General features: G+C 43.6%; 1 protein-coding gene across 1 annotated transcript; it reads left to right on the plus strand.

The window, feature by feature from the left end:
• Positions 1-1,175: 1,175 nt before the first annotated feature.
• On the plus strand, positions 1,176-19,185 carry etnk1 (ethanolamine kinase 1). The gene is made up of 8 exons (XM_066667905.1): positions 1,176-1,475; positions 8,648-8,907; positions 9,490-9,630; positions 12,048-12,190; positions 14,306-14,389; positions 14,494-14,654; positions 15,991-16,064; positions 17,289-19,185. The coding sequence occupies exons 1-8, from the start codon at positions 1,329-1,331 to the stop codon at positions 17,359-17,361; spliced, it is 1,083 nt and encodes a 360-aa protein (XP_066524002.1). The 5' UTR covers positions 1,176-1,328; the 3' UTR covers positions 17,362-19,185.
• The last annotated feature ends 1,146 nt before the right edge of the window (positions 19,186-20,331 follow it).

Consider the following 20,331-nt stretch of genomic DNA (forward strand, 5'->3'; position numbering starts at 1 on the left):
CCTCCCCTACTCCGATTGGTTCGCTTAAGTGAGAAGGGGGCGTGGTGAAGTAGCCTAAAATCTTCGGATTGGACGGTCTGACTGTAGAGCTACCGTTATTGGTCGATAACCTTCTCTGTAAACATTTAATTGGTCAGTCTGCACGTCAGGCAAAGCTCATGTACCTACCCTAATCTCGAGCAGCTATGCCGGAACGTAAATATAAGTTCTCGCGAGCATTTCTGTTTTGAATCTGCAGTGTTACTAAGATGGCTTCCCGTGAGCGAATTCAGACAACCATCTCGGCAGAAGTTGGGGGTTAAGGGCTTCGCTTAAAAGCACCTCAGACATTGATGATTAGGCAGGAGAGTGTTATTTCTTCACTGTACATGGCCCCAATTTCTTATTGGTCAAACCTGTGGCCTTTTCTGTTCCAAGTCCCTTTCACTAAACTTTAGGCCACTGATACCCCCAAGATAACACGGTTGGGTGTTTTTGATGGATGTGCTATAAGGAATATACATTAAAAAGCTTTAATGCAAAGAGCCGGGTTCAGACCTGCGCAAGGAAACCAGGCCAACAACTAGGCCATCACAGCACCACGTTTTAAATATTACTCTGCCGTAGCATTTAAAGAAACATCAGTTAAGATGTTGTGGTATTTATCCTACTGGGCTACCCCCTACAGTTGCAGAGTGCAGTTCATATTTTACAGCACTGTCCTGAAATCAAGTGGGTTAATGTGGTGTTTTACTGTCTTCCAAGTTACATAGTGCAGTTTCTACAGTGCTGAGCCCAGAGTAGCAATGGCAGAGGCTCTATTTCCCCAATTACAGGTCAGTGAAGCATCACAATGATGTTAAAGTTGTATTTTTAAGGGAATAACACTTCCTAGTGATGACATCCCAGTGCCAAACCTGCTTCTCTTAACCTACTTAAGCCATGGCTGCCCCAGAGGAAAACAGAGACTGTCCCAACACCGCCAATAGGATTACAACCTCGCTGCTTGCTGACACAGTTTATAAGTCGGGTTTCTCTTTTTCAGTCATCCTATCTTCTCACCCCTTTATGAGATTTGGGCATTGAGAAAAGCAGAGGCTTCCCAGCTCACTGATCAATCATCTCCTAATCCCGGAGCTCTGACGCAAACTTGTGAGTCACGGGCCCCGGCATGCACCGCGCGGGCTGCCTCCGGGGGGGAGGGAGCAGAAGAGGCGGGTCCGACGCATTAAAACTCATCTGATCTGCTGTTGGAGGAGAAAGCGAGAGTGAGACGCCGTCTGCTGACTCTCAAACACTCACACTCATACATACACTCAAACCACAGCCTTAGTGGGACTCTGCAGCTCATGGCCAACTACATCCACGTCCCGGAGGGTGCACCCGCGGTACCCAAGCTCAATGTGACCGTGGACGAGCAGGACTACCGTGCTGGGGCGCTCTCACTCATACAGGCGCTCAGACCGCACTGGAAACCCGCCGAGGTCAAAATGAAGGTAATGGGTTTTTTTTATTGTTATTAAATTAAATTAAACTATATTTAAGCCCTAAAAGGACCGTTAATTAGTTGAGGACTCTACACCCTTCTCCGCTATCTATATGAGCTAACGTTATATGAGGCGGAATGCAGGCGGCCCTGCAGCGCCTCCGCCCTCTGAGGCTACCGTTACAGCTGCGTCACCGATTCGCACCGTCACGGCTCGCGGTGCAGAGTTCCGTAGCGACCAGCAGTGCAGTCAGTCGGTGTGAAGCTGATACGGGGAACGACTTATTAATGTTCAGGGGCTGCGTGTGGGCGCTGGGGGGAGTCACAACGGCCGTTTTCTCGAGCAGGTAATATTACACCTTATTTTCTTATCAGCAATGAATCAAACAGAGGTACGGCTGGGTTTGAAGGTGATTAAAACAAAAAGGTTTCGGGTCTAATGGGTTCTGGCACACGCAGAACTAGCGCTGTACTGCGGGGAGATTCAGATTCAAAAATAAACGTGTCAGAGGAAGTGAGATGGTAATGTTTCAGCCTCCATGGAGCACGTGACGACCGTCACAACATTGCGGGTGTCTTAACGTTGCGATTAGCAGCTTTTTGTTGGTGCGTGCTCTAATTTATGAACCCTATGTATTAGAGCAGAGAGGGATAGAGAGAAAGAGGAAGTGAGGGAGGGCACAACAGGGGTCATTTTTTTTATAATTCTGAATAAAATAAGAACTATTCTTTATATTTACACGGTTAAAGACCCATCAGTGGTCTCAAACAGGTGATTTCAGAGTGTTTTACGTCATAAAACTAAGGAGCCAACCCCATTAACTCATGGGGAGGGGCTTTCTAGTTAAGCTTGAGCTGCAGGAAAGAATGATTGGACAAAGAGGCAGGAAGTCATTTGCATATTCATATATCAGTGCATACTGAATGAAGTTGAAGGTGTGGAATTAACATACAATCACATCTGCACCAGTAGAGGATATTATTTAATGATAATAATAACATTTAAATAGGTAATATTAACAAAGGCGAGCCTTTAGGGGTTTAATGGATGACCAGAAACGGACTTTATGGTGTAAACAGGGTGCAATGATGTAAATCAGGCATCCAAACTCTTTAGTTCCACCTAAATCTATGGTTTAAATTGTTGCAAAAAAAATGACTGGATAAATAATTACAACATATTTATTTTTTGGCATAAAACCTACAACTATTTATAAATGATTAAGTGCCTCATGTCAGTCAACATCTTTTGTTTGTGTAAACATATGAACACACCCCCTACTGAGAACAAACGAATGCACAGTAACTGCTGAGGTTATAAAAATAAAATAAATAAAAAACGAAGGGTGGTGCAGCAGGTAGTGTCGAAGTCACACAGCTCCAGGGGCCTGGAGGTTGTGGGTTCGTTTCCTGCTTTGAGTGACTGTCTGTGAGGAGTGTGGTGTGTTCTCTCTGTGTCTGTGTGGGTTTCCTCCAGGTGACTGTCTGTGAGGAGTGTGGTGTGTTCTCCCTGTGTCTGTGTGGGTTTCCTCCGGGTGACTGTCTGTGAGGAGTGTGGTGTGTTCTCTCTGTGTCTGTGTGGGTTTCCTCCAGGTGACTGTCTGTGAGGAGTGTGGTGTGTTCTCCCTGTGTCTGCGTGGGTTTCCTCCGGGTGACTGTCTGTGAGGAGTGTGGTGTGTTCTCCCTGTGTCTGCGTGGGTTTCCTCCAGGTGCTCCGGTTTCCTCCCACAGTCCAAAAACACATGTTGATAGGTGGATTGGCGACTCAAAAGTGTCCATAGGTGTGTGTGTGTGTGTTGCCCTGTGAAGAACTGGCGCCCCCTCCAGGGTGTATTCCCGCCTCGTGCCCAATGATTCCAGGTAGGCTCTGGACCCACCGCGACCCTGAACTGGATAAGCGCTTACAGATAATGAATGAATGAATGAATAAAAAACGAATGTGTGAAGATGACGTACAACTAATTTTTATATATTCGTTTTTTTTCTAATGTGTTAAACTTAAAGAAACAGGAACTGGGGCAAAATCTGTATTTGACTTCAGCATAAATATCTTGTACGTTCTTCACTTAGAATATCAACAAAACATGTACTTTATATATATTTTTTGTTACTTTTATAAAGTGTTATGTACTTTATAATTAGTTTTTTCAACAAAGCAGTAACATTTATATCAGACAACGCTGACTAATCATGTTTAAATATCAAAAACAGAACCATGTGTAAGATTTGAAAGAACATATGTATGTATGAGAACCTACATATTTTCATTTTATTTGGATACCATCCCCATTCAGTGAACATCATTCTTTACATTCATTGTCATCTTTTTCTTAGAGGAAGCAGCAGAAGTAACTCAAACCTGTCTCACTTGTTCTGTGTCCAAAACCATTTAGAGCACTCATTACGTCTCAAGTTTCTGTGTACTTGTGTTGGGCAATACTATGGTGACCGGCCTTTTCTCATGATTCAGTACAGCAGGTTTTAATTCTGGTTTTGCCAGGTTCTCGAACATTTATATTGAGCTTGGCTCATGTAGCCCCCAATCTTCCTTATGTGGACATGGGGGGGGCCTCTGCCATGGGAGGTTCCTTCACGTAAAATAACTCTTGCTCCTGAAGTCAGTAAGTAAGTACACAGAGAGACACAGCCCAAGGGTATTTTTTTACAGAAGTGATTTGCAAATTGAGCCAAGTTCAGTGTACATGGGTTAGTTTGCAGATATATATTTTAAATGTAGTTGTCTATGTATCATCACTTGATTCCATTGCATTAAACATGAACAAGGTGCCCAACAGGGGTGTTAATTTTTTTCTATCTCTGTTCATTCCAATAGGCTACAATTTCTACTGATAGAGAGAGATAGTTCTTCTCCACTTGACTCGAATACACTGTGCATTATCCTTCTGATTGACAGTAATCATAATGATAACCTATTTAAAGGCATAACACTTCTGGCAAATTATTATTCTTTTTCAAATAACCGTGACAGATTAGACTGAAGTTTACAATAACCACAAATGACATGTTAACTCTCATTGCGGTTGGCACACCATTGTAAATAATACCTTAGCTTTTCTATTAGAGAGATTTGGATTGGATTCCCTGCCTGTGAATACACACCTGCTACATTAATAAGGGCGTTGCCACACTTGTCCCCAACACTTGACTCTACACCCAGGAGTGATTCTGGGCTCGTCTTGGGGAAGGGCTCTATCTCTGGTTTGATTTTTGCATATGAGATCTCCCTCTGAACCGTGGATCGATTGAATTTCATACACCACTTTTCTTTGCATTGGTCCCCAAAACGTTAGGAAGAAGCTTCGTCAGTTTGCTGCTTTTCATTATTGTCCTTGGAGGAAAAAATAAAAAATTCAATTAAAAATGTGGTGTGGCTTTTCACCGCATAGGAGCCCCTGCAAAGGATGGGAAGGTTTATAGCCATGCAAACCAGTGCACGACAATGCACACCCCATCTACAAAAGCCTTTCGCTGCCGTCACGAAACTTGCAATACGTCAAAGCAGATGTGAACGCCCCTTTGCAGTCATGCCAACCCACACACGGTACTGGGGGTGAATAACTTCCATACCTGCATCAGACCACAACCTATTTTGCTAGAAACACTCCCTAGACCACATTTCAATAGGACCAGAACTCGGTGCTCTGGACCGCTTCAGGGCTTAAACAGCTGGGACCGGAAAGCGTCTCTTGCGCAAAAACACCATAAGTGTATTTTGGGAACTTCAAGAACCTGCATCATGTGCCATGATTAAAGTAAGTCAGTTTGAATAGGAGTGCTTGCCAAATGCCATAAATGTAAATGACTCTGGCCTGCATATACTTAATCAAGCAGTACACAAAGAAGGTTTATTCTCCACCCCCATCATGATGAATTGTTAGAGAATACTAATTGTCACTGAAGACATCCATGTCTGTGTTTAGTGGATATGATCTGAGGTTAAGGAGAGGATGCCCCTGAATGTTCTGGACTATACAAATTCAATAGCACACTAGATGCGTCATGTCCAAAATTCTAAACCATCGTTTTAAGCGGATGTATGCACGCTGGCGCCAGCAGCACACGCCGACTCTGAGCACTGTTCAGTGCCTCAGCCCATCTCAGTGTGCCATGGTATAGTTGACCATTGCTACCTTACGTTAAAGCTGTATTGAGAGGCGGTAGATCAAATGTGGCCTAACAGTTTGAACTTGAAGAGAATGTTCATTGATGCTGTCATTTTGACCCTTCGGTGGCATTTATAGTGTTATTTTTAGTTAAAATGCATATGCTGCAAAGCTTATAGGCAATATCATTTTGAAATCACTCCTGTATAAATTTGGCTACAGCATCTTGTGCAAGGATCAGTCAAATATCACATAACTTTATTTTTTGATTTGTGAGAACCTAGTATCTAATATACTGACAGAAGGAAAGGAAAACGTGGCTCGGTACAAGCCTCTAATAAAGTATATTTTATTCAGGGCACCAAACATGGATGTTTCTGTTACTTCCCTGTTGTAAACAAGTTCACACAGAACTGGTATTAGTACTGTTTAAATAGCTAAAGCCATGCTTTTAAAACAGCAGCGAGAATGTTTTTTCTTTGTATTAGCTACGCAAGTAATACGTGACTTGTTGATGTACTCGCTGTACCATGGGGGGGGGGTGTGTCACCCTATTCCTCAATGAATTATCACCAAAAAAAAAGTGGCACTCAGCACATGCCAGCCTTTACTGACTGGTGCAAAAATAAAATTCCTGACATTCCTCCTGCGTCCGCTCAATCCCTGATAGTGCACATGATTAGGGCTGGAATGCCAGGCTACCAGAACACGCTTCATTTTACATGAAGGGGACAATGAGAGTTTGTACCACTCTGACAAACGGTGTCATTCCCTTTTGTATCGAAGATGGAATCCAAGCTCATGTGACACCTGTTTCCATGCACGTCTTTTATGAAAACAAACAGAATGGCAAAGGTTGAGTGTCACGATAAATGACTGATAGAAAACTGTTGTTGAATGCTTACTTTCTGCAAAAAAATAATGTCAACGTGAAGCACTTTATGCTTCTTGTTCTTTAGGAAAAACAGCAGAGAGTTGTGCTATTTGCCTTGCACCCGTTTTTCAGCAACACACTTGAGCACATGCTGAGGTTAAAGAATCTTCGCTAGACAAGTGGCTGGAGACTTGTCAGACGATGCCCTAATTTGCTGATGGCAACACACTTACAGTAACAGTGCGGTACATAGAAACAGGTGGGAGGAGATCAAGTGCATGTGTTTGCCTCACACAGTAAACTAGACTACAGTCCAAAGATACTGGCCACTATGCCTAGTTTGGGACTTGGCTGCTTAAAAATCAAGTGACTTTAAAGTGTGTGTTAAACCATGCTAGTCACAAAGGCTTTAGTCAGCAGCTCAGTTTGGTTTATAAGGGGGGAAAGAAAACCCAACGGAGATTCTCACTTAAGCCACAGCATGTCTTGCACGCACACCTTCTTCTGCAATATCAGTCTATTTAAGCAGGCATTAGTCACACACCTATGTAAACACAGATCTCTGTGGTTATCTCTCTTGTTTATCTATCCTTTCTTAATTATCTAAGAATGAACGCAAATGACTACCTGCAGAAGGAGATAATCATCAGCATTCATTTCTATAGCTGCAGTGAAGGATGTGTTAATTAAATAATGTAATGATTTTTTTTTTTTACTGTGATATTGTTTGCCGTTTTTGAAATTCCCAGTTTTCTTTATGGTTCCAGGAAGTTAGAAAGTGTCCCTCACTTCCTGGAACCAGACCAATTGGTGTGATTAATAGGTTAGAAATAAAACTCATAGATCTTGTGCGTGAAGTGAAATCTTATCTGCAGCTTTGAGTCAAAGGAGAAGTTTATGAAGTGTGACTGGAAGCTTTGTCACAGAGTCAGCAAAAGTGTTCTGGTCTTTTTTTGATCAAAGTGATTGTGTGAATGAAACCCTTGATAATTGAAACACGAGCGTTCATCAACATCATCTGAGGTTGCTCATGGCACTCAATAAAAGGAGTGAAATTGGAGAGCCTTGGTGAATAATGGTACAATGTCTTAGCTTAGTCAGATGAATGTATTTGAGCTCCTCCTGAAACTTACTAACAATAGCGAGAGTAATTTTATCAGTGCTGTCTCTTCTTCAGCACTTCCTCCATGTCTAAGATGTGCTTGCTCTCTATATTCTGCTGTAATGTTAATGCTGACCACTAACTTACACAGTTCATCTTAACGATATCAAAATACCACAAGGATTAAGCACCACAGCCTGTCTAAACAGCTCACCAGTGAGAAGCCATTTTGTTTTTTTACGTTTTTGCTCATTTCTCTTCTTTCGGTGTCTTCCTTTTTCATCTTTGTTTGTTTTTACATGGGTTATCCTCACCTTTGCACATTTACATAAACGTCAGCTTGTGCTTTGACTGGATACACTCAGATAAGGGGGCGGTATTTAAACGTGGCCACACTAATGTCAGAATTGGAGCAGCGTCAGAACGGTTCATTGAATCTTTTGTGCGCTGCCTTGGGCAAACCTCAGGAAACCGAATGTGTGGTTTAGTCGCACAGTTTGTGGGCTGTTAAGCCAAAGATATTAATAGATAATGTGTAAACACAGTAAAATATTGCTATGGCTTTTTTCATATGCTTCCTTTAAAACAAAACCGGTTGCTTGTTGAATTGGTGGTCTTGTGTAAATTTATGTAAATGACCTATACATGAATAAAGGCTAATCTGTGTTTAAAATGTCAGGTATGTTCATGAAACATTGGATACCTGTACTGCAGTAAATGTACACAGTGCTGACCACGTGCAGAGAAAGTTGCATGAGGGATAATAGGAGTTTAGCCAGTTTGCCTATAGAGCAGCTAATACTACAACCTGGATTATGCGGATGAGCTCTTCATAACTCTTGTAGGGGATTTTTCTGCAGAGTCTTGAAAGGGACGTGTAGATAGATGACGCATCTTTAAGATCACTTTCAAAGTATGCCTAAAAATAGTTTAAAAGAGGCATGCTTAAAGCAAACTGGATGTGTAGACAGTGTGTTAAATTAGAGAAGGAAATGGAGCCAGAAAATTAACTAGTGTTAGTTTCTTGCACTAGAAACTCGGTCTTAAAATGTCACTCTCATCACTTCTTCCTCTCTCTGCAGTCTTTCACTGATGGCATTACCAACAAGCTGATTGGCTGCTACGTGGGTGGAGCCCTGCAAGACGTGGTCCTGGTGCGGATCTACGGTAACAAGACAGAGCTGTTTGTGGACCGTGAGAATGAGGTGAAAAGCTTCCGTGTTCTCCAAGCCCACAGTTGTGCCCCACGCCTCTACTGTACCTTTAATAACGGCCTCTGCTACCAGTTCCTCGAAGGCATGGCCCTGGAGCCAGAGCATATCCGCAACCCAGCAATTTTCAGGTGAAGAACGGATGCATACAAGCGCACACAGTTGTGGATGATTATGGCCAAAATGGCCACTGCTGCTGACCTGTAAACAACCTTTAATCTGTGACTGTGTTTCAGAAATGTGTTTAGAGTCATACCACCGTTATTGAAACATTTTCTGTCATATATATTGATACTATTTTATTGTCTGGCCCTTCTCCGAAGCCTAGATATGCCCTCAGGCAGGCTTGCCACTCAGGTTTCTAGCTCAGCAGCCAGATCTGGGCATGAGCTTTGTGCTCATTTCCTCTGAGTTGAAGCCACAACCTTCTTTGCAACATGATCCTACTGCTCGTGATCTGAAGCTTGCCAAGCCCCTGCTCTAACTCCAGCACTCATTCTGCCTCACAGGCATGGGGACTCTCTGTATATGCCCTGCCAAAGGCTTTTATGGCATCTCTCCAACCGTGTGTCTATTAAGAGCTTGTTTAAAAAAAAAAAAAAGAAATAGTGCCCTGCTGTTATTGGCCTGAACATCAGTCATACTAGAACTAAACCCAGTAACCACAGAAACATTATAACTGAAAGTTATCTGATTTTATTTCCTTTTTCTAGACTCATTGCACGGCAGTTAGCCAAATATCATGCCATCCATGCACACAATGGCTGGGTGCCACAGTCGGATCTCTGGCTGAAGATGGGCAAGTTCTTTTCTCTTGTCCCCACCCACTTCGAGGATCCACACAAGAATGAAAGGTGAGGGCTGGGCTGGTACATGATGGTATGAGATTCGAAAGGCACTACTCTGACTAAGAGGGTGTAGTTTAACCTTGTGATTACCAATTGATGTTATAGGCTGGTCCTGGCATAGTCCCAGGCTGCCAAACCCTGTTATTGTACATAGAGGTCTTTTTAGTTTCAGCACTAATTGAATGAACTTGGCCCTACTTTTCAGGTGAAGGCGACTTGGATTAAGTTCACCAGTCATTCTAAATTAAGGCCAGAGTCTGAGACAAGAGTTCACATCTCCATATCACAGAGAACACGTCTCGGTGGGCTGGTCAGCTAGTGTAAATATTAGAATGTGCAGCTGAACATAATATAGGATAAAATGTAAACCCTGTTTTTATCTATTATTTATTTATTTTTTTATCCAGTAGAAAAGGATCAAGGACAGTGTTGGTTTAGTATTATTGCCCATTGCATCAAGGTCTGTAAATTTTGGCAGCTATCAAATGTTGAGACTGAAGGCTTGTAATATAGAGGCATTCTGAATCATGAGAGAGAGAGAAAATAGGGGAGAGAGACCGAGGGTGAGAGAGAAAGTGAGAATATAAGAGAGAGAGAGAGAGAATGAGAATATAAGAGAGAGAAAATGAGAATAAGAGAGAAAATGTGAATGAGAATAGGGGGGAGGGAGAGGGAGAATGAGAATGGAGAGAGGGGGAGAATGAGAATGGGGAGAGAGGGGGAGAATGAGAATGGGGAGAGAGGGGGAGAATGAGAATGGGGAGAGAGGGGGAGAATGAGAATGGGGAGAGAGGGGGAGAATGAGAATGGGGAGAGAGGGGGAGAATGAGAATGGGGAGAGAGAGGGAGAGTGAGAATGGGGAGAGAGAGAGGGAGAGTGAGAATGGGGAGAGAGAGAGGGAGAGTGAGAATGGGGAGAGAGAGAGGGAGAGTGAGAATGGAGAGAGAGAGGGAGAGTGAGAATGGGGAGAGAGAGAGAGGGAGAGTGAGAATGGGGAGAGAGAGAGAGGGAGAGTGAGAATGGGGAGAGAGAGAGAGGGAGAGTGAGAATGGGGAGAGAGAGAGAGGGAGAGTGAGAATGGGGAGAGAGAGAGAGGGAGAGTGAGAATGGGGAGAGAGAGAGAGGGAGAGTGAGAATGGGGAGAGAGAGAGAGGGAGAGTGAGAATGGGGAGAGAGAGAGAGGGAGAGTGAGAATGGGGAGAGAGAGAGAGGGAGAGTGAGAATGGGGAGAGAGAGAGAGGGAGAGTGAGAATGGGGAGAGAGAGAGAGGGAGAGTGAGAATGGGGAGAGAGAGAGAGGGAGAGTGAGAATGGGGAGAGAGAGAGAGGGAGAGTGAGAATGGGGAGAGAGAGAGAGGGAGAGTGAGAATGGGGAGAGAGAGAGAGGGAGAGTGAGAATGGGGAGAGAGAGAGGGAGAGTGAGAATGGGGAGAGAGAGAGGGAGAGTGAGAATGGGGAGAGGGAGGGAGAGGGAGAATGGGGAGAGGGAGAATGGGGAGAGGGAGAATGGGGAGAGGGAGAATGGGGAGAGAGAGGGAGAGTGAGAATGGGGAGAGGGAGAATGGGGAGAGGGAGAATGGGGAGAGGGAGAATGGGGAGAGGGAGAATGGGGAGAGGGAGGGAGAGTGAGAATGGGGAGAGAGAGGGAGAGGGAGAATGGGGAGAGGGAGAATGGGGAGAGGGAGAATGGGGAGAGGGAGGGAGAGTGAGAATGGGGAGAGGGAGAGTGAGAATGGGGAGAGGGAGAGAGGGAGAGTGAGAATGGGGAGAGAGAATGAGAATGGGGGAGAGTGAAAGAGAGAATAAGAATGGGGGGAGAGAGAGAGAATAGGGGACAGAGACTGAGGGTTAGAGAGAGAGATTTGAGAATGGCAGGTATCGCGTGCCTTTTTTTCAGTGTCATAAAAACTGCAGGAACTGTTTAAAATGGATTTGAATAACATTGGCAAACTTGGACAGAAATGCAGTCAGTCTCAGGAGGCCAGACTTCTGGAAGCAGCATTTTGTTTGGAATAGCAGTCTATCTGCTGCTAACAAGGTTATACACCCCTAAAACCTGCCTCAAGGCCCTGTTTTTTTAAATGTCTGTACATCAAGTGACAACATTAACATTCAGTTCGCTACTGAAAGGCCATCACTGCCATAGAGCTAACTTTCCCTTGGGGTGTTTATATAAACTAACCACAAGTCATGAGATTTCTGCACACATTTACATACATATTTGATTGATATATTTTTTAATACGTTTGGATTCCTCCTACTTTTTACAAGGCGTTGGACTTGTTTGAAGTTTGTTCCGACCTGAATGAGTGTATGCACGTCTCCATTTTACCATTTGTGTACCTTGTTCTGATGCTCCTAACCCTACATACTATATAACACTAATTTCCGCCTGTGCGTGTTTCTCTTGTGACTGTGTGTAGGCTGAGCATTGAGGTGCCCAGTGCAGCATGTCTGAGAGAGGAGCTCGTGTGGCTGCAGCAGAGCCTCTCCAAACTAGGCTCACCTGTTGTTCTCTGCCACAATGACCTGCTGTGTAAGAACATCATCTACCGGCAGGCAGGAGGTGAGCCCCTTTTCTTTCCCCACCCTCTCATCCTCCCCCTCACCCCAACCCCTCCCACACCACACCTGCCCTGCCCCAAGGTAGGCCTGGTTTTTACTTTTCTGCACTCATCGTTAAAGGATGACACTCCCCCCAACGAATTCAAATAAGGATCAAGAAGGGGATCCAGGGTAAATCTAAAGATTTGCTGCCATAAGGTGTCTGTTTTTTGGCTTTGTTTTCTGTAAGAGTGTCTTTATGTGTGTGATTGTGTTTTTTACAGCAGCAAACGTACGCTTGTGGTTCTTTTTGGGAATGTTGATGTTATTGTTCCTACCACCACGTGTGATGCTGTGAATGCTTTCTGTGTTCTCCATGAATAACTGAAAAAATAGCAGGGTGAGGGCTGTCAGATGCTTGCAGCCAACCCCCGTGTGGCAGCTTTGAAGGTGAAGACGTGTAACTACTACCACGAATGTGTAGTAAGAAGTCTGCCTTTGTGCTCATCTGCTCTTACAGACAGGCTTTTTTTTTTCTTTTTTTTTGGTAGAAAGAAAGTCAGCCACACTCACAACACGGCAAAAGCCACTTCCTCTAGCTACCATTAACCATGCAGAAAAAAATCTAGTGGGGTTTACATACTTTAACAAGAGAGTGTCTTTGTACACAAGACAGTCTCCTCCCCCGCAGAGAGGAAGAGAGAGAGAGAGAGATATGTAGAGAAACAAGAAAACAATCGTGAGTTGCGCAACAGCAATGCTTCCCCAGTCTTTATTTTCTTTATTTATTTTTTTACTTTCTAACAGTAAAGAACTTTTAACATGGCAGAGGCCACCTGTGCTGGAAACCACGCCATTTTGTATTGGTTCTTCAAGCCATTGTCTCATTGGTGCTGTCCTGGCCAATGGGGAAGCAGCGTGGCCAGGCAGGCGTGTAAAAAGTATGGGGTTGGGGTGGTGGAGAGTGCTCGGTTCTCGATTCTTAAAATGGGGAGGTGTGCAGAGGCCGCTCTGCAGTGAAGCTGTGTGTGTTCTGTGACAGATGTGAGTTTGCCCCAAATCTCTTCATCTGCTGCACAGGCCTATAGCCACTGACTGGAGGTGTTCAGTGTGTCCTGCTAGGATGCCAACGGGCCCGGTAACCACCTCATGTGTCTCTTTCTGTAGACCAACACTTCTGTCTACTGTCAAATCACAACATTTTAGCACATCGTTTAAAAAACGAAACAAAAACAAGTTAGTGTTAAAGAAATGTGCACTTGTTTAGAACGGAACTGTTTAGACATAGGAACACAACAAAAGCAGTGAGTTGTAAATCTGTAAAATTGGCAATAGATTGCATTGTAATGGAGGAGTAAGGATTTGTATTTTGAAATCTTCTTTGCCTGACTAACTGTTATTACTCTGCTGTGCCGCTAGAGGGTGATACCACCCCAAATTTTCCACCTTCTCATTCCCTCTGTTCAACATTTCCATTTTCAAAGCATGGTTTTGTTTATTTACATTTTAAAGTCAATGTGTATTAACAGATATCAGACTTTTTAAGGGAAATTACCCTTCCATTTTGCTGTCTTCTACTCTTCCTATCCCTGTGGCAATGTTTTATTTGCCTGAGGAAAGTCTGTTTTTGTTAAGAGTCACCAGATTTCCAGGAAGCCGTCGAGCACTTGCAACCATAACCTATATCTTCCTTTTTAATAAAAATCCAGTTCCAGATGTTTGTCTTGGCAGACACCTTTTTACGTAAAAACAAAAAGGCTCCAACAAAAACTGCGCAGGGTTTGCAAAAAATGTGAAAGTAGTTTCCTCAGAGCTTGGTTGCAAGTTGATTACTCGACGCTGGTGCGGTCTCCCCGTGCATGCTGCGCTCATGTGTGTGATTTCATGCCTGCGCTCTGAATGCTTGCTGTCTTTTATGGTGTGTTTCATTCCACACTTTCCTCCTTTCAGAACGCAAACCCTTACTCCTACTCCAGGGTCATAGTTGTCTAGTCATGTTAGAACTCAAATGTAAGCCCAGGTATTTCCAGTGTAGGTTTGGTAATGTATAGATTTGATGTCTAAGGCATAGGAAGGGAATAAGACCACGTGACAGTATCTGCTTCTAAACAAACCTTCGTTTCTTTGCCTTCTCCAGGGAATGTTAAATTCATTGACTACGAATATGCTGGGTACAATTACCAAGCCTATGACATTGGGAACCACTTCAATGAATTTGCAGGTAATAATAATGCATTTTATCCGTGTCTTGGCCAGATTTGACGCGGTTCTTATAGAAAACTGAACGTGCTGATTTGAAGGGCTTGTCCTCTTTGTGATTGACAGGTTTGAATGAAGTGGACTACAGCCTCTATCCCAAGAGAAGCCTACAGCTGCAGTGGCTGGGGGCATATCTGGAGGCCTATAAAGAATACAAAAATCAGGACACTGAAGTCTCCAACACTGAAGTGGAGGTCCTGTATGTTCAAGTCAACCGCTTTGCACTGGTAAGTGAACCTCAGAAGGCTAAGCACCACTTAATGGACCACCATGAATATTTCACATTATTGTAGTTACTGACAGATATAAGTATGAATTAAAATGAAAATAGCTGCTTAATTTGCTTTAAAACTGACAATTTTATTAAATTGACGGAAAAACCCGAGCTCGCTACGGAAATTCTTGAACGAGACCGTGACGTCACTGGTGGACAACAGCTGAACAACGCCGCGGTAAAACACTGTTATGACAGTATCTAGCTAAATAACCAACATTATTCATGACAATAGCCTAGCAATAAGCTAAACTCAAATGTAGAGGTACCGTTATTCTTGTAAATGTGATCGAAGTCGAACTCGAATTCATCCGACACTATAAACCTCCGTAATGCAGCTACGTAGCCGAGTATAATCTGAGACACCGAGTTTAGCGAGTCAAGCTAACGTTAACTAACACCAACTAAAACAGGCGAAGTGAGTGTCCTTACCCTGTTTACCTCCATGTTACAGAGGCTCTTGAACACCTTTCGTTGGTGTCTTAATTACAGTCTTCCCCTGTAGGGTCCAGTAACTGGAACATTACAGACAAATGGACATGAGAGTAAACAATCAAAGATTAGATCAGAATGAAGCCATACTTCTGTTGTTCTGTCAAAGGAGGAAATTAGTGGTGTTTTTTCTGCAGTCACTCGTGCTATCAATTTTCTTTCAACACCCGGCAGAAGTGTTGGTCAAAAGTCTGTAATTAGGGAGTCTGTAATGTGGAGCAACTGACCCCTGCTTCATAGCCCTCTTTTTGTAGTCTTACAGAGAGCTTTGAGAGAGATGAAAGCTCCATTGAGGAGACAGAAGCACTGGAATTAGCTCAAGCCACTCGCTCTCGTTTCTCAGTGAAGGAAACAGATTTGACACCTTCGCACTGCTGAACTGCAGCCAACCATGAAAGGAAGTGATAAAAACGCCACAGTGAAGGGCATGCCAGGTCGTCTACCTCAGGATCTCTAATCACATGATAAATCCAGAGGTTGCAGTCTTATCGCATGGCCCTTTTTTGTTTTGTGTGCCTCGTCCTATGAGCGCTCTCTCTCTCTAATGAGTCTGTCACCAAGCCAACTCAAACAAAGCTCAGGCGCAAAGGCTCTTTAAAATGTCATCACTCGGAGGAAATGAAGCTTCAATTGTTCTCTGTCAACAAGAGCAGTCTTTACAAGGGATAGAGTAGATCAGGAGTTACGGGTACAATCAACATGCACCCACGCAGATGTCGTTATCACCATCATCGGTGTAGAAACAACAGTGATTTTTGTTTTGCTATTTTACATGATCTCTCTCTCTCTCCCTTTAGGCATCCCATTTCTTCTGGGGTCTGTGGGCCTTGATTCAGGCTCAGTATTCAACTATTGACTTTGATTTCTTGGGGTAAGTTTACATCTGAACAATCGACTGTTTGAAAAAGTCACACACCCCTCAGTTACTGTGACTGTGTCTGTCAAACCTCTGTCCGACACTGGCTAGCATCAAAAAGCGTACACTTTTTTTTGCGTGTGTTGGAAAGTGACTAAATGAATATTAATTACGCTTTGTTTGAGGTCACTGTGAACTCCTTCAGAGCTGTTTGTCTCTTCGCTGCCTGTGTCTCACTGGTCTATAACCTTGATGCTTGGGCGTGTAGATTGTTTATGGAACAATTGAGGGTGATAAGATGGCAGCTCATATAGGATAAAAAAAAAAAACTGATGAAGGCAAAAAAACAATGGCCTTTACAGGAATCTCAAGCCTTTCTAGAGTAAAGTGGAAACCCCTTTCAGATCCGTTAATGTTAAACCTAACACTGGCTGTAGTCTGAGCAGTGAGTTGTTGGCAAACTTCAAAGTTATTACACATTAGTGTCTTCAAAAGCCTTAACATTTTTTACAAAATTTAAATAAAGCTAGCGGCACAGTGGCGCAGCAGGGAGTGTCGCAGTCACACAGCTCCAGGGGCCTGGAGGTTGTGGGTTCGATTCACGCTCCGGGTGACTGTCTGTGTTCTCCCTGTGTCTGCGTGGGTTTCTTCTGGGTGACTGTCTGTGAGGAGTGTGGTGTGTTCTCCCTGTGTCCGCGTGGGTTTCCTCCGGGTGACTGTCTGTGAGGAGTGCGGTGTGTTCTCCCTGTGTCTGCGTGGGTTTCCTCCGGGTGACTGTCTGTGAGGAGTGTGGTGTGTCTGCGTGGGTTTCCTCTGCTCCGGTTTCTTCCCACAGTCCAAAAACACACGTTGGTAGGTGGATTGGCGACTCAAGTGTGTGTGTGTGTGTGTTGCCCAATGATTCCAAGTATAATAATAACCAAAAATAGCACACACATGCACTCTCGTTCTACGCTTGTATGCTTTTCATATTTATAGAAGCACAACACGGTGATCTTCATCAAGGGGCTGTTACATTGGGCAACTGATTTACCAAATGTGGCCCGTCTTTTGCTGCTATAGAAGAGTTTAAACAGAGAGGGCGTAATCTTTAAGGCCAGCAGAGTTCTGCCTACTATTGGTTTTGTCAGTGTGAGTCAAACAGTCAAAAGTATTATCACATGTTTTTAAATTATTGTGCTAAACTACATTTCTTAGTCTTTACTATCTTTTTTTTTTCTCCCCCTCCTCATTTTTTAGGTATGCAGTTCTTCGCTTTGACCAGTACTTCAAAATGAAACCAGAAGTCACAGCACTGAACTTTCCAGAATAGTCTCTAGGCTTGTGGTTTGTGCTCCTCTCTAGAGAAGGGCTCCCTCTAGTGGATGTGCGCAGTACCAACAGAGCACTTCTGTCTGCGGATGTAATGCTGCACTTACTTTACTGAACACATCATCCTGGAAGCAACTCTCTGTTTAACACCTCTTCAAACCTCTTTAGTTTTGTTTACAAGCCCAGAGCTGCAGCCCTTCACCTCAGTGTCCTACATATTTAAAGGTTGTTGGAGCCACGTGGGTGACTACCAAGCCAGGAAGCACAAGGAAGCTTAGGAATTATGTCAGTAGATGTTCTGCAGCTGAGCACTATGTGGTGGTCTTTTTCAGTTTGAAGCCTTGATCGACTTCCCTCAGCGGAAGGGGTTAGGACCAACAGAAACCCGCCCCCTCTGAGACCAACCCACAAAGTTGCCCCTTACCGTGGTCAGAAAAGCCTCGGGTGAACACCAGACCTGGGTGTCTTAAGCAAACCATACCATACAACTCTCTGTACCCTGTAGGATATTTGTTTGTTTACAGTCCTCAATGATGCGAAAGTCTCTCGGTTGCGACCAGGCGTAGGTTTACTGTCACGCATGGAAACAAAGCCTGTAAGGCTTTAAGGCCTTCCAGCCTTGGCTTAGTCTGTAGTCAGCACTACTGCTCTAAGATCTGTGATTTAGGGACCAACGGAACTTGGTTGAGCGCTTTTTTTTCTTTTTTCTTCGCTTCTGACTTCCCCCCCCCCCCCCCACCACATCCTGTCACTGTGAACCACTTTACCAAACGACTTCAGCCGTCTCTCTTCAAGAAGGTGCTTACATAAGAGGTAGTTATTTTTCTACAAAGAGCACCATAGCTATCATCTTTAAGGTAAATGCCTACACCAAAGTGCTGCGATGTCTCGCGTGTACAAGATTGCACATTGTAATTTCCACTCGAGTAATGTATGATACATTTACTTTAAAATAAAAAAAAAAAGGCAGTTTTTATACCAAGTTTAGTGGAAGTGTTTTGAAGAGGTTTGTTTGCACGTTAGTCAGAAAATAATGCCTTAAAGTCATGACCAGCTGTTGGACAGACCGTGTGACATCAGTCGTGCTTAGACCTCCCTTAAATAAATCGTTAATAAAGGTTATGCTTTAATTGTAGTATTCTGGTGAGCCACGGTTTTGGATTTAGATTAAGACTGGTCTTGCACTATGAAGGATGATATAAATTGGAGTGGGTTTGTGGGTTTATTTTTATTTTTTTTTGGGTCTAATTCAAAATTAGGCTTTATTTCTGGGTCTTAGAGACTATCCCCAAGAGCTTGCCTTCAGTCTGTTGTAGGTTTCTCGTACAATCTGTTCATTTCCATCACGACTAGCCACGATGTACATATAGATACTGTGAACTGGATCTCTCACAAATAAGAATATTCCCTGAATAAAGAAGGGGTCATCATAATCCACCACATTTCTGCATCTATCTCTAACCACTGATCGCATCATCACTTTCTCTTCTCTGCATTTGTTAGCAGTGCAACTGCTCAGGCCTCGACTCGGATGATACAGTGCTTCGGAAGAACAGTAAATACCCATTGTAAACATTCACTACCAGATGTAGTATATGTGTATATGTATATCTTAAAACACATGTAATGTTTATTCTTGTCTGCTGTGACCTACTGTACATAGGGGAGATTCTCTGTTTGTTTTTTTTAAGAATGAAATACTGTCAAGTACTATCAGTTACCTGGGAGAAAAATCACTGGGATTTTAGAGACCGTTTTAGATTCTGTATTTGCATAACGTGAACACGAATAAAAAATGTTTAAGTCCCGCCTCTTCTGCTTCATTGAAAGACAGTGGGCTTCCATTTTTAAATGGTTCGGTCAGTGATGGTTGAAGTGTTTGCGTGATGTACACCTCCATTTCACATCGGACCATTCCGAATGGCGAAGCGTGGAAGAGTTTACCTGTGGATTTGCTTTCAGTGTTGCCAAGGGGAACTAGGGACCTGTGTCATGAATCCACAGCGTAAGGGGTTAGGACCAATAGAAACCAACCCACAAAGTTGCCCCTTACCGTGGTCAGAAAAGCCTCGGGTGAACACCAGACCTGGGTGTCTTAAGCAAACCATACCACACAACTCTGTACCCTGTAGGATATTTGTGTTTGTTTACAGTCCTCAATGATGCGAAAGTCTCTTGGTTGTAACCAGGCGTAGGTTTACTGTCATGCATGGAAACAAAGCCTTTAAGGCGTTAAGGCCTTCCAGCCTTGGCTTAGTCTGTAGTCAGCACTACTGCTCTAAGATCTGTGATTTAGGGACCAACGGAACTTGGTTGAGCCAAAGGGAACTAGGGACCTGTGTCAAGAATCGTTTACAGCAGAGGTATTCAAATGGGCGCATGAAGTTGCAAGTCTACAATCTAGATTTTTATCGTGGGGTTATTTTAATTTTATAATCAATGCTCAAACGTTGGTGTCACATGAGAAAACTAGCATCACAGCTTCAGAATCCTAGATGAGAGAAAGCCTTCCTGAGCAGGAGCGTGTATTCTGTTCATGTGTGTCACTGGCAAGAGGACGTCCTGAGGAAAAGTCTGGAAACTTGACCCTTGCCTACTTGGAGCATGCATCACAGGCAATGCAGGATTTTCCTGTTGCGGAACTGGTGAGGGTTAGAAATTGTGGCTTATGACAACATCTTACAAAGGTGAGACACTAAACTTTCTCACTGGGGTAGAGTTGAAACAATTTTCCATGTTGTTGCTGTCCAATGGAAGAAATGTACGTCTGTTGAACACAGCCACTGTCCTTAGAACTGTGTGAAATGGACCACTAGAAATGCTCCAGTACAAAGTACCTTTTCAGTACTGACTTCCATTGAAAGTTGAAATGTTTTTTTTCCTTCTGTAATGTTACTATTTTGAAGATGCATATATTTCATTGGAGGGCGGCACGGTGGTGCAGCAGGTAGGTGTCGCAGTCACACAGCTC

Source organism: Hoplias malabaricus, chromosome 4 (genome assembly GCF_029633855.1).
Source record: "Hoplias malabaricus isolate fHopMal1 chromosome 4, fHopMal1.hap1, whole genome shotgun sequence".
Lineage (NCBI taxonomy): Eukaryota > Metazoa > Chordata > Actinopteri > Characiformes > Erythrinidae > Hoplias > Hoplias malabaricus.

Bases quoted from the DNA above. Each gene is read 5' to 3' on its own strand.
- etnk1 (XM_066667905.1), top strand. From the start codon at position 1,329: ATGGCCAACTACATCCACGTCCCGGAGGGTGCACCCGCGGTACCCAAG. The intron at 8,908-9,489 runs GTGAAGAACGGA...TCCTTTTTCTAG, and splicing joins CGCAACCCAGCAATTTTCAG to ACTCATTGCACGGCAGTTAG. The intron at 9,631-12,047 runs GTGAGGGCTGGG...GACTGTGTGTAG, and splicing joins GATCCACACAAGAATGAAAG to GCTGAGCATTGAGGTGCCCA.